This window comes from Diabrotica virgifera, chromosome 6, assembly GCF_917563875.1.
Source record: "Diabrotica virgifera virgifera chromosome 6, PGI_DIABVI_V3a".
In the NCBI taxonomy this organism is placed as follows: domain Eukaryota; kingdom Metazoa; phylum Arthropoda; class Insecta; order Coleoptera; family Chrysomelidae; genus Diabrotica; species Diabrotica virgifera.
In genome coordinates this window covers 14,850,989-14,865,546 of record NC_065448.1, presented here as the reverse complement: position 1 = coordinate 14,865,546, position 14,558 = coordinate 14,850,989, and the positions used below count along the sequence as shown (strand labels likewise).

Below are 14,558 nucleotides of genomic sequence, written 5' to 3'. Positions count from 1 at the left end.
TAGAATTATTTTTTGTCATTTTTTTTAATTAAATTAATAGTATAAATCTTCTTCTTTCATAAACTATCCAAAGTATTGGTGTGACTTTATCATTTTCTGACTTATAGCGTTGCAAAAAAAATTAATTTGGGATAAACAACTTAAATACCTTTTAAACTATTTGATCAATTGCTTTGAAATTTAGGGTATGATTTAAGCACCAGAAGTCTCAGCATTCCGTGTAATAAGAACGTTCTAAGCTAATTTTTACATAAGTTATGAATATTTATAAAAACTCAAAATTTGATTTATTTTGAAATTTTCTAAGCAACCAATAAGGATAGACCTATTCAGCGAACGCCATATTGAAGTTTTTTATACGATTTATGAGTTTTTCACTCTCAAATTTGTTTAAAATACTAAACTTTTTGGTTATAGACGAAAAAACCGAAAATTTACCGTTTTTTGATCTTCATTTGTTTATAACTATGTACATCATCAAAATCGGCTGCAGGAAACATATAGGTTATTAATATAGATGTAAATACTACTCAAAAAATTTGGTTTCGGCCTGGAGCGGGTTGTGTCACCAACAGGATATTTTTTTCCTTATTTCTCTTAACCAAATGGGTAAAAACCCTTTAAAAGTAATCCGTCAAGGAAACATAGATTAAATATGCGAACTTAATGGATATTCAAAATATTCCTCTAGGTACCATCCGAGCTCTAATTGAACTTGTTCACATGTTGTGATAATAGAAGGTAAAATGAGGATGAAAGGCCGCTTTTCTATAAAATCACCGGGCCGCTTAAAAAGGTCCAGCACGCCACTGTGTCTGTGAAGACTATGAAAATTGTTGTAGACTTTCAGTCTTCTTCTCGTAAAAGTTATGAATTTTTAAAAATAAAAGGTGCAGATTCGTGAATTGCAAAGTTAAATCACAAAAATTAAGTGAAAAAATTTAAAATTTATCTATTTGATCACGTCTATGTTAAACTATACAGTCCAAAGAGAAGTGTTATGGGGAGTTTTAGATCTAGACGTGTTATAGAAAAAAAAAAAATGGTGAAACTTTTAATTTTAAGAGAAACGTTGTTTATTTTTTTTTATTAGTTTTAATAGCGATTTTGACAAATTTTATTTTTTAATAAAAAATTAAGTAATCGTGTGGGGAAAAAATAAATATGCCATTTTAATTGCCTATTTGTCTAATTTGTAAAATTCATATTAGAGTTTTCAAAAAGCGTATATAGGGTGAAATTTTCTCTAAGACCCAAGCGAACTAATTTTTTAAAGCCGGACCTGATTTTTTTCTAAATTGAATAAATCAGTTGATTGGGTGGTAACATAAATTAAATATTTGTTTTAAAAAAATTAATTTTTGTAATAAAAGTTAATTTTTTTAAATCTATGGTTCACTTTACCAAACTTTTAATTCATAGTCAAATTTGATTTTTTTATAAAAAATTAAGTAATCGTGTGGGGAAAAAACAAATACGCCATTTTAATTGGCTATTTGTCTAATTTGTAAAATTCATATTAGAGTTTTCAAAAAGCGTATACAGGGTGAAATTTTTTCTAAAACCCAAACGAACTATTTTTTTAAAGCCGGACCTGATTTTTTTCTAGTTTGAATAAATCAGTTTCAATCACGATTGACCAAAATAAGAGACACATCGATCTGACCGTTCAAAAATTATGTCGAATACAAATTTCTGTCAAAATGTGAAACTCGCCCTGTATATTATTAAACAATGGGAGCAGTTACTTTTTAATGGTCATTTGTTATTCCCCATAGGGGCCTCTATACGAGGTAGGAGTATGTACAGTTCCTCATGACTCACCCTGTATTATACAAATAGACTTTTCCAATTTTAATTGAAAATAATTTTGTAATAACCATAGTTTTGGCTTTGTTATGCCACATTTGATATTGAACTATCCTTGTATGTACTTATTAATAATAATGTATTATCGGTAGATCTAAAATCCATTGATAATAATAAATTGGACTTGACCATTCCTGACCTAAAGAGAAAACCACTTGCTGCTTGCGACCTACCGTCTTCCCCCCAGACATTCGCCCACGCAAAAGTGAATTCTTCCGTTCCCCACCACAAAAATTTTATGGATCGATCCCGTTTCCTCTCTCTTTTCCTCTCGATGTAAAACACCAAAACATTTCATTGAAAAACCTATAAGGCGTGAAAATCACACTGGGGCTGAGAAAAAGAAAGAGACGAAAAGACAGCAAAAAACATATGATTCTTTTCTTGGAATCAATCTTGTTTTATTCATTTATCCAATAAATCCTGAAGTGGAGTATACAGGAAGGACACTAATCACGAATTACGGAGGAAATTGTCAAAATTGTATCTACTATTATTAGTTATTCGCGTTGGTGTAATAACTTTTTGTTGAATGCCATAATTTGATAACAGATCTCTCATTTTATTAACATAAGCTGAAAATGCGAGCATTATCATAACGAAAACTTTGTTTATTTACGTATTTTAATTCATAATATGGAAAATTGCTATTATGAATAGTTGTTTAGAATTAAAAATTATGTTTTAATGTGCAATTATAGGTATCATTCTACTTTAAATGTTGTGAACTATAAAGGTACTTTACTCTTGATCGAAATTCATATTTTTTATATACCTAGTATAAAATTAATAAAATTTGATAATATGATGGTTGCATCATAAATTTTAGACCGTGAAGAGCTTTTTATGAAGAATAACTTTTCCTCGTCAAATTAAAAATAAAAGAGATATAAATGAAAATGTGGGTATCCATAATTTGAGAAAAATCTTCAAATATTTTTTCCATTAGAAGGATGTAATTGTACATATCAGACCATAATGTTTTATTCCAAACAACATTTCATATAGTCGGTTCGCTAAACTCAGACACAACTGGCTAGTGATTTTAGTCAGTAATTTTACCAATTTGGCAAAAAAAAATAATTACTAAATAGTTAATAATTACCAATAAATAATTATTAATCTTACCAATTTTGGCAAAATTGGCAAAAAACAAAATTTTCTTTACGACTTTGTTCCAAAACGAATCGTTTTAAAGTTATAAGCAAAGACAATTTTTAAATATTTTAATTTTTTTATTAATGTTCCGGACATATTTGAGAAGGAGCATAAGTCAATTATTATTACTGAAGGTGTCACCTAACTTTATCTGCAAAAATCTGATTGCCACCTCTCACATCCAAAAATAGACGTATTTTTACAGATTAGTCCTGGTCTATTATCTCAGTCTAACTGTGAAAAATCATAAATTTCACGCAAAAATCTCATACAGATTTTAGAAGGTTCTAAAAAATATATGAAGGACAGCTGATGATAAATCTTTGAAGAGGTACAGCTGATTTTGCTTTCTTTTAAATAATCATAAAAAGTAAAAATAATTTTTTGCCTATAATACATACATTTTTTTATACATTTGAGAGAAAAATGATTCAAATGAAAGTTCTAGATCGCAAAAAGTTATATAATTTGCGAGATTCTAAATTAAAATACATAAACAATTGACCGAGATAATTATAAAAAAAGAATGTGTGTACTTTTTACGCACGTAAGAAGTTATACTTCTATTATATGATTTCAACGAAATCAATTTACTTTAATTAAAATTAATTTTAATACTTACTACTTTTAAAAAAATTTTATTAAAACAATACAAAAATTAAAAAAATAAAAGCTCCTGCGCAGGAGCGCCAACGCAATAACACACAGACTTTGCGAATTTATAAACAAAAAGTTTTCGTTGAAAATCGTTAGCCATAAAGTTTAAATTAAAATCACCAACCAACACAAATTTATCAACTTTACAAACAATGTCATCACAAATATATTCAAAATCCCACCCCACTATCCAGGCGGAAGATGGAAAATGTATTTTTACCAGTTTGCACCCGTAATTCCTCTCAAGGACATATTATGACTTAATATTTACGCATATTATAGGGACAGACGATAATTCTTTCTGCTGATTTCACAGCTGATTCAATCTTTTTTAGCACACTTTGTTAAAGTTTGTATTGTTTAGTACGAAAAATTAAGCTAAAACATCGAAATTACGCACAGGGTGAAAATATGTAGTATTCACTGTTCGAAATTATCTTATTAACTGCTCCAAACTAACAATATCGCTCCTTGTATACATAAATAGGTTATTTCTATAAAAATCGAGAATGATCCGCCCATCTCTAGTTTATCGCGCTCGCTAACCGTCCTTTCTGGAACTACTCGACCGTCACATCTATCAGGTGCTTTGAGAATACGTTGCCGAGTTGGAACCGTTATACGGGGGAGGTCCGAAATAACGTTATTCGTTACAATATCTTAAAACTGAAGCCTCAAAGTCAAACTGAAGCCAAATTAAATATCTTTAGTCACTGTTTGGGCAAGTACAGTTCTTTAAATATTCAATAATAATCGATGATAAAAAAATTGAATATCTTAAAAACTATTTGGTCGATATATCTGAGATTTAGCACACTTCAATAACTCATTACCATTAGCCAATAGATTGAGAACGACACAGAGAGCGATCGAACGAGCTATGTTAGGAGTATCTGTGAGGGAACATATACAAAATGAGGACGTGCGAAGAAAGTCGGAGGTGAAAGATATAATTGGAAGAATTGCGCAAATGAAATGGAACTGAAAAGGTGTACGAGAAACATTGTCATTGGAGACCACGCAAGCACAGTTGTAATAGAGGAAGACCACAGAAACGATGGCTAGACGACATTAAAGCAAAAATGGGAAGAAACTGGCACCAATTAGCACAAAACAGAGAAGAGTAAAGAACTCATGTGGAGACCTTTGTCTAGGAGTGGATGCTAACAGGCTGAAGAAGAAGAAGAAGAATAACTCATTAATTACGATAATGTCAAGTAGTTATTTTACCTAAAACTATTCTAAAAACAAACTTATTAACATATATAAGTTACTGCTAAAAATAAGGGTTTTTGAAGTTATACTTCTTTAGGCGCGATTGGGAGTGAATTTTTATTTTACTAGGCGCATGCGCACACCGACAGTACGGTATTAGTCGTTATACGGGCTCAGATTGGGTGTTGAAATGATCTATCCACTGATCTGTCAATAATTGTTCAATATGGAGGTTATCGGTAAATAAAAATGTTGTATATATTAGTTTTTATTGTTGTGAGGACAGAAATAAAATCAAATTTATAATTGTAGTGACTTTTTAAATAGTTTTGAAAAGCCACAGGCACGTAATTCTAAATGTTTCAGTTGTATTGCAATAAAACATTATCTTCATACCTATTTGGAAAATGTAAAAAAAATAATGTACTTACCCATTAGTAGGCAATGCTTTAATTTACATAATCTGATTACGAGCAAACTTTCTACAAATCTTCGTCTAATATATCGTTTTCTTACTCTATATTTTGTTATATTTTAATATTTTAATTCGACAAAAATCAAACTAATAATTTGATTAAATTCATATAAATAAACAAAATGTCAAAAAGTTTATGGTGTAAACGTCCAGTTGGTGTATATTCCCACATGACATATACGCGAAGGTGGCGCAGTGGGAAATCGCTTTGACTTCGATCGGCGGGATCGACGGGAAGCGGGTTCGAGCCCCAATGCAAGTTATTATTTTTTAATTTTTTTTTATACATTTTATGATTGTAAGTATATTTTTATATAGTTTTTTTCAGAAAATACGTATTTAGTTAAAATTTTTGGCAACAATTATTGTTCAGAAATCATTTCTTTGTGGCATTTTTCAATGTGTTTGTGTGCGTTTTATTCTTTTATTTTTTTAATTTTTGTATTGTTTTAATAAAAATTTTTTAAAAGTAGTAAGTATTAAAATTAATTTTAATTAAAGTAAATTGATTTCGTTGAAATCATATAATAGAAGTATAACTTCTTACGTGCGTAAAAAGTACACACATTCTTTTTTTATAATTATCTCGGTCAATTGTTTATGTATTTTAATTTAGAATCTCGCAAATTATATAACTTTTTGCGATCTAGAACTTTCATTTGAATCATTTTTCTCTCGAATGTATAAAAAAATGTATGTATTATAGGCAAAAAATTAATTTTACTTTTTATGATTATTTAAAAGAAAGCAAAATCAGCTGTACCTCTTCAAAGATTTATCATCAGCTGTCCTTCATATATTTTTTAGAACCTTCTAAAATCTGTATGAGATTTTTGCGTGAAATTTATGATTTTTCACAGTTAGACTGAGATAATAGACCAGGACTAATCTGTAAAAATACGTCTATTTTTGGATGTGAGAGGTGGCAATCAGATTTTTGCAGATAAAGTTAGGTGACACCTTCAGTAATAATAATTGACTTATGCTCCTTCTCAAATATGTCCGGAACATTAATAAAAAAATTAAAATATTTAAAAATTGTCTTTGCTTATAACTTTAAAACGATTCGTTTTGGAAGAAAGTCGTAAAGAAATAAAATAAATATAATTGAATTTTGTATGATATACGACTGGTCAAAAATGTCTTAAGTCTTAAGGTATTACCTTTTCTGCAATATAGCAATAAATACAAAATAAGGGGACAAAATACGCCTCTTGTTATTCAATGTTTCTTAACCACTTTGGTGGCACTTAGAACCTTAGTACCTAATTCGCTTAGAAAATTCTTATAACTTACTTAAACGGTCTACCAAATTTCATTAAAATCGACCTAATGGATTTTGAATAATAAATTTGCAAGCTAAATGTTTTTAAAAAAGTTCAAATTTTTAAATTTTTCTGAACAAAAAGTAGACCATTTAGAAGTTGGCTAATTTTTTTACATATAAAGAGGTACTCTACCTATCTAATACACTTTACAGAATTAAAATCGGATTATTTTTTAAGGGGCCTTAGCAATGTTTTAAAATTATAAACAATTTTTTGGCTTATAAACAAATAGCTTTGTTTAATAATATAAAAATTAATTTTTAGGAATGCAAATAATTAAAACGGTATAATTTGACTTAAACTTTCAAATGCTGTGAGCAGAATTGCTATTTTTTTTAATCAAAAGTTATTCGCGTTCAAAAATTGCAATTTTTCGATTTTTTGAAAGTTCCACCGCGTTTATCTCGAAAACTATGCATCCTACGAAAAATCTTGTAAGAACATTTCTTGCTTAGAATTACCCAAGAAATACAAAAAAAAATGTTTTATTTTGCGAAAAATCGATCCTATGTAATTCCTCAAGTTCTTTGTTTATAACAATCTTATCCACATCCGGATCAACTGTTACCCAAAAAATTCGTGTTCTACGGGTCAAAAGACATAAAGAAAACTTGGGTAAGTCCATCTGAATAAAGGAGCCCCTAGCACCTCCTCCTGGCCACAGCACTATTGTTTATAAGCCAAATAATTGTTTACAACTTTAAAACATTGTTAAGGCTGCCTAAATAATCCGATTTCAATTCTGTAAAGTGCATTAGATAGGCGGAGTGCTTCCTTATATGTAAAAAAATTGACAAATCTTTGCATGTTCTAGTTTTTTGTTGTGCAAGATTTTAAAAAATTTTAATTTTTTAAAAAAAGTTTAGATTGCAATATTATTATACAAAATCTAGTAAGTTAATTTTAATGAAATTTGGTGAACAGTTTTAGCACATTACAATTTTCTAAGCGAATTAAGAAGGTTCCAATTGTAACCTAAGTGATGGAAAAACATTAAATAAAGACAGGCTTGTTTTGCCCCCTTATTTTATATTTATTGCTATTTTGCAGCAAGGGTGATAAATTAAGACATTTTTAACCAATGGTATCTGATAGAAAATTTAATTATCTTTAAAATATAAAGGAAAAGATTCCTCTCATTGGCTGTATACCATAATAAAAACTTACTAATGAAGTAAAAACCTCACATGTAGGTAGGTGGTATATAATTTATTAAAAAATTTTTCTAAAAATGATCCAAGATGGATAAAATCACAAACGTTTTCGGACCAATCAGTCCATCATCAGGTGGTAGAAACTTCAGATCCAAAGTAGTTGGAACTAGCTACATATTTAGGTCAAAAGACCTTAATGTAATAATAATTATGCCATTTAGGCTACAAAAATGTCGACAATAAGTCGATGTCACAAGAAATTAAATTGCAACGGTATTACAAAGTGGTCTTCATCTTGGCCTCAAACTGACAGACTCTGTCAGTTTGAGGCCAAGATGAAGACCACTTTGTAATACCGTTGCAATTTAATTTCTTGTGACATCGACTTATTGTCGACATTTTTGTAGCCTAACTCTGTCAGTTTGAGGCCAAGATGAAGACCACTTTGTAATACCGTTGCAATTTAATTTCTTGTGACATCGACTTATTGTCGACATTTTTGTAGCCTAAATGGCATAATTATTATTACATTAAGGTCTTTTGACCTAAATATGTAGCTAGTTCCAACTACTTTGGATCTGAAGTTTCTACCACCTGATGATGGACTGATTGGTCCGAAAACGTTTGTGATTTTATCCATCTTGGATCATTTTTAGAAAAAAAATTTAATAAATTATATACCACCTACCTACATGTGAGGTTTTTACTTCATTAGTAAGTTAATTATCTTTGTTTTATTCCTATACAACTTTGTTCCAAAATGAATCGTTTTAAAGTTATAAGCAAAGAAAGTAAAAAAACAAAATTTTTTGAAATTTTTAAATATTTTATTTTTATTATTAATGTTTTTGTTATTAATGTTAATTGTTTTTGTTAATGCATATTTGAAAAGGAGCATAAGTCTATTATTATTAAAGAAGTTATCACCTAACTTTATCCGCAAAAATCCGAATACGACCTCTCACATTCACCTAAAAACAGATCCTTCCTGGTCCATAATAACTAACAGTAATTAAAGATTATTAATATTTTTTATATTTTGACAACGACAGCCGATTTGGGCGTCGAAACGTTAATAAAATAATTTTTTAGTAAAATTGTGGCTTATTTCCCATTAAAAATAGTTAATTGCAAAAATGCCACAAGAAAATAGCTTCAGAACAACACTAATAGTCACATTTAATAAAGCAGCAAAAATATTACAGAATTCTATTTAGGAAAATTATACCCAATAATAAAACATATGATCAAAAACACTTTTAACACCTTGTATTTAATCAATAATATTAATAATTTAATTAACACCCTGTGTCTCGCAAACATTATTAATGGGACAGTCTATATACATTCCCTATGGAGAAAGAATTTTACTTATCCAATTGTATAAATTTAATGGAAGACCTTGTCTACTGCTAAAGTAATTACATCGATTTCAGGAGACAGAAAGTAACTACGGAGACCTATAAATTACTCCATAAAATTTCCAATATTGTACATTTGGAAAAGAAGGAATCAACACATAAAAAGATAAACACTATAGATATATGAGTGTATGAACACTCCAAAAAAGCTCCAATAATGTGCGTTTTATTGGAGTATTTGGTTAAATTAATTAAAGCACAATATCCAAAGTATAGAAACGTAGTATCTAGTAGTGATTTTACAATATTGTTATTAACTATATTTATGAAAATGATAAGGAAAGTAACAAGACGGAGATACTAGATACAAACAAATTTCCATTCATTTGCTTCTTGACAAAATATAGGTCATGATAAATCACATAACAATTGTTGGTAGGGTTGTACTTGGATAATATTGGTCATGCTCAACTTTTTTGTAAGTTTTGAAAAGCAGACTAATAAATAATGTACTATAATTAGGGTTCCAATTATTTATATCTAAAATACATACCTCCTATGTAGCTTTGGCCTGATATTACAAACATTATGCTTGGTTACAGGTAACGAAGATAATTCGTTCTGTCGTTTTCACATTATTTCACTAACTTTTTTAGCATACTTTGTTGAAATTGATGTTGTTTAGTACGAGAAATTCAGCCAAAACATCGAAATTACGCACCCGATGGAAATAGTAGTCATTGTTCGGGATTTAGTAAAATACTGGTGTATGTTGTGGTTGATCCTGCGCGCGAATACGCGCTCCTGTTGCCCTTAAAACAGGGACGGAGGGTTAGTAGTACAGGATATGACGGTTTTCTCCTCAGAATTCTTTTTATATGCATGAATTTGTTTGGCAGTGAAATAAGACAGGTTGACTAATTGAGCCCTATATTCTTCAAGTTAATCATGGATGAAATCATCAAAAGCGTCAACAAAGGAAGAGGATACAGAATGGGAAACAAAGAAGTAAAAATACTCTATTATCCGGACGATGCAATACTGATAGCCCAAGATGAAGATAGTATGCAAAGATTAGTCCACAGTTTTAACATAAGAGCAAAACAAAAGAGTTCAATATCACAATCTCATCTCAGAAAACTAAAACAATAGTAATGGTATTGATTTGTATATGTTAAAGTCCAAGTTGATTCTCAGTTAGAGTTGACTATTCCTAGTTCGAGTCAACTCAGACTAAAACGAGCAGTAAGAGTTGATTTGAAAAATTGAATTTAACTTTTACTAGCTGAATTAGACTCTTCCTAACCCCTGTTAGTAAAAGTAGATCACGGGAAAAATAGAATCAACTCTTACTAGTTCGAGTTGACTATTCCTGGATCGATTCAGTAAATGTATATTATACGAGTATAATCTCAAGTGCTTTTTTGATGAGTGTGCGTCTCTTTGTTTTGACCGTTTCAACTACTTATCACGATTTGAACATATCCAGTAACATTTAATTTCTAGAATCGGTTGTTTGTGTGAATCAACTCTTACTAAATGGCATTGGGAAGAGTATACTTTTTCTAGTTGGAGTCTACTTTTACTAGTAAATGTTGAATAAAAATTTTCATTTTATATTTATATTCAACTTTTACTAAAACCAGCCGTTTGAGTTGACTCGAACTAGGAATAGTCAACTCCAACTGGATAATCAACTATCAACTTGGAACTGTAACATATATACCGAACGCGCGCTGCCTCCACTTCGAAGAATGGAACCGTGTGCGTGTGCACATTCGATCTACGTCCCACCACGAAGCTGCCAAGGTAGAAAGAGGGGGCCAGTCAAAGGTATAAAAGCAAGCCAGGGTGGAAGTGGAAGAGGAAGCCACAATATCATACCAAAATTTCAATACGGATTCCAGTCAGGTAAATCTACCAAACATGCAATAACTGATTTCACTACTAAAGTTACTCAAACCATCAACGATGGTTCATTCGCCATAGCCACATTCCTGGATGTGCAGAAGGCTTTCGATCAGGTCTGGCATGACGGACTTGTTCGGAAGCTTCTGGACATCGGGCTACCATTGCAATTTACCAAAATTGTACACTCATACCTCCACAACCGAACTGTCAGAGTGAAAATAAGTGATCAAAAGTCCACCCCCTTCACTCCACAAGCTGGAGTCCCCCAGGGTTCAGTCCTAGCACCGCTGTTGTCCATTATCTACAACAGCGATATCACTAACCAAAATATCCCAGGCACTCGGCTGTTTCTCTATGCAGACGACACGGCTCTGCTCACAACAACCTCTCGATACAACCCAAGACTCCTCTTCAGAAGAGCCCAGGCTCTGTTGGACGGTATCGGCGAATGGTGTTGTAAGTGGAGAGTCACGCTGAACGCGAACAAAACAACAACAATTGTGTTTCGCGCCCCTTCTGTGTCACATAGAATCATAATTAATGAAGACGACCAATATCCTCTGAGACTGTTGGGAGAAAGGCTTGTTGTTAGTCCGACTGCGAACTATTTAGGAGTTCTGTTCACCAGGACTCTTAACTGGAACGCAGCTCTAAAGGCAACTTTAGATAGGGTAAGGAACAGGGCCAGACTTCTCAACTCTCTCTCTGGACGAATTGGCAAGACACACAAGAAGACTCTCATTAACACTTACAAGACCTTTATTCGACCCGTCGTGGAGTACAAATCTTGCCTCTACTCTCTTTGCGCTAGAGCAAAACAAGAGTGGTTGTTGAGCGCTGAACGTAGAATCTTGCGTAGATGTAACTATGAGCACTGGCGATATCTCTCAAACGAAATCCATAACATCTCGAACATCCCCAAAATCACCGAGAGCATAAACTCTCTGAACAGGAACTTCACAATCAAAGTAATCAACGGCCCCCCCTCCGACACACAAGAATCTCTCAAATGTTCCTGTTCATCTTCCGGCCACGTACTCCACCGAAAGCCCAAACGCAAAAAGATTCATTTACCGTCCGCTCTAATGCAAACATGCATTGACGAACTCCCGGTGGAGTACGAAAACATCCTCGAGGCTACCCCGTTAGCCTTCCGTACCCACCTTTAACATCTCCTCTTCCTTACCCCGAACAGGGAGAAGTTGGTTTTTTGCGGTTTCCCAACTTCATTGCACAATTATACCTGTTCGTCCCAAGAAAATAGCCGCAACTATTTTCTCCACTCGAACGCACACTGTCCACGCCGCGCTCAAAGCCACCTCCTGACCGCCGACGAGGGACGCAGGTTCGCCTGTCGTTGTACAATGGTTTCTAGGGAGACTGGTCGAGAGCAAAGCACGGACAGTACACGTAAATGTCTATGGAACCAACAACAATCCATCAAACTCTCTTCTCTGTTGACTTCTTAGCCTTCTGGACACCACCATCCGGCATAACCCAGGATCCAAAAACACCAGGACACGGCGCTTGCCCCAGTGTGTTTTTCGGACTGTTTGCTTTTGCTGCCAACACTATACATTCACTACAAACCCTGAAGAGGACAAAATCCTAAACGGGGACAATCATTGATCGCATTTCCACATAGCATTATATCTATACACGCAAATCAAACAATGATAGTAGTATTGTTCTGAAGCTATTTTTTTATGGCATTTTTACAATTTTAACTATTTAGAATGGGAAATAAGCCACAATATTATTAAAAAATGATTTTTATTAACGTTTCGACGCCCAAATCGGGTGCCGTTGTCAAAATACAAAATACTATTAATATAAACAAAAATGTTGTTGCTTAGTAAAAAAATTCTTCTAATAATTTATTTAATTTGACTCATTTATATAGTTAGTACATAATTTATATTTTAGTATTACTTATATACCCATGTATTATTGATATTATTTATAATTTAAACAAAATTATAGTAAAGTCAGAATTTGGTATTAATTTTGAGAGTAAATTAAATGTAAGACCAAATACTTACGATGTCGGGATAGTATCACGAGGTTTTTCCTGGTTTTCCCTCGTGATTTACTATGAGATCTCTAACGCGAGAATTTTAATGTCACCGTTGCATGTGGTTGTCTTTTTAAAGACAGATCACATGCTATGATTTTTTTTTGTGACGGATATTCTTGAGTTGGGGTTGATTTCATGTAATCGAATGAACTATCTTTCAGTAAAGTCGTCCCAGGAACGCAACTCATAAATATTGGCAATATAATTTTAAAATCTTCTACTTTAAAATGTATCATATGTATCTGAATTGCCGATATAAATGAGTCAAATTAAATAAATTATTAGAAGAATTTTTTTACTAAGCAACAACATTTTTGTTTATATTAATAGTATTTTGTATTTTGACAACGACACCCGATTTGGGCGTCGAAACGTTAATAAAAATCATTTTTTAATAATATTGTGGCTTATTTCCCATTCTAAATAGTTAAAATGATAGTAGTAGTAGAAGTGGAAGATCGAAGATCAGGTCATCGGGTACGTCGGGTAATCTTCTTGCAGCGCATTGTGCTCTAGAGTTCAGATTGAGCGCATTAAGCTCTAGATTAGTTAGCCGGAGACTCCCCGGCTTACTAACGTACTAAGTTATTAAGCCAATTGGGCTGCGACTGCGACTTATTGAGTTGGAGCCTGTCACGAAGCGGTCCTGCATTGAAGAATTGCTTCGTTGGTGGGCGTTCATTGAGCAATCGCCCGTCTTCAGTCGGAGATCGAGTCGTTGTATGGATATATGTGAGGTTGTTGATATTTGATTCCGTATTGAGGAATAGCGTGATTGCGAGTCTATGTCTAATTATGAATATTGTAATTCCGTATTGAGCCATAGTGTGATTGCTTCTTGTATTATATTAAAATTGTTACTGCATTTTGATAGTAGTAAATACAATTTTGTTTTTGAAGTTATACTTCTTTACGGGCGTAATGACGGTGAAATTTTATATGGGAAAACCTAGCGACCGGGCGCATGCGCATTATAACTTTGTTCTGATTGGATGTTCAAATGACATGACAAAAATTATCCAATATGGCAGCTGTGGCACAGCTGTGGGACTGTGTTTGGTTATAATGTATGCTTGTTGCGTTTTAAAATTTGTAGGAAGAGAAACAACAAACAAAAAGTTAGTTAATGGTTATACTGCCTTTTTAAATAGTTTTCATATTATATTTTTGGACTTATTTACATAGAAGAGATGATTGTTGCATGCCAATGTGAAAGCTCATCAAACTGTGCCTAGTATGAGTGCCGCAGATCTCGCTTATTCAAAGCTAAAGAATCTTTCACTGGTAAGTGTTTTATAAATAGTTGATCAAATTTTGTTATGATATTTGAACATAGCCACTTTGCACGACACA

At 32.3% G+C, this 14,558-nt stretch overlaps 1 protein-coding gene across 1 annotated transcript in view; it reads right to left on the bottom strand.

Annotated features, from left to right (window-relative positions):
- LOC114325384 (synaptotagmin-14) overlaps window positions 1-14,029 on the bottom strand; it is a 66,981-nt gene extending 52,952 nt beyond the window's left edge. Inside the window, exon 1 of the mRNA XM_050655162.1 lies at window positions 13,783-14,029. Coding sequence (XP_050511119.1) covers window positions 13,783-14,029 — 247 coding nt within the window. The remainder of the gene's footprint in view (window positions 1-13,782) is intronic.
- Between the last annotated feature and the right edge of the window lie 529 nt (window positions 14,030-14,558).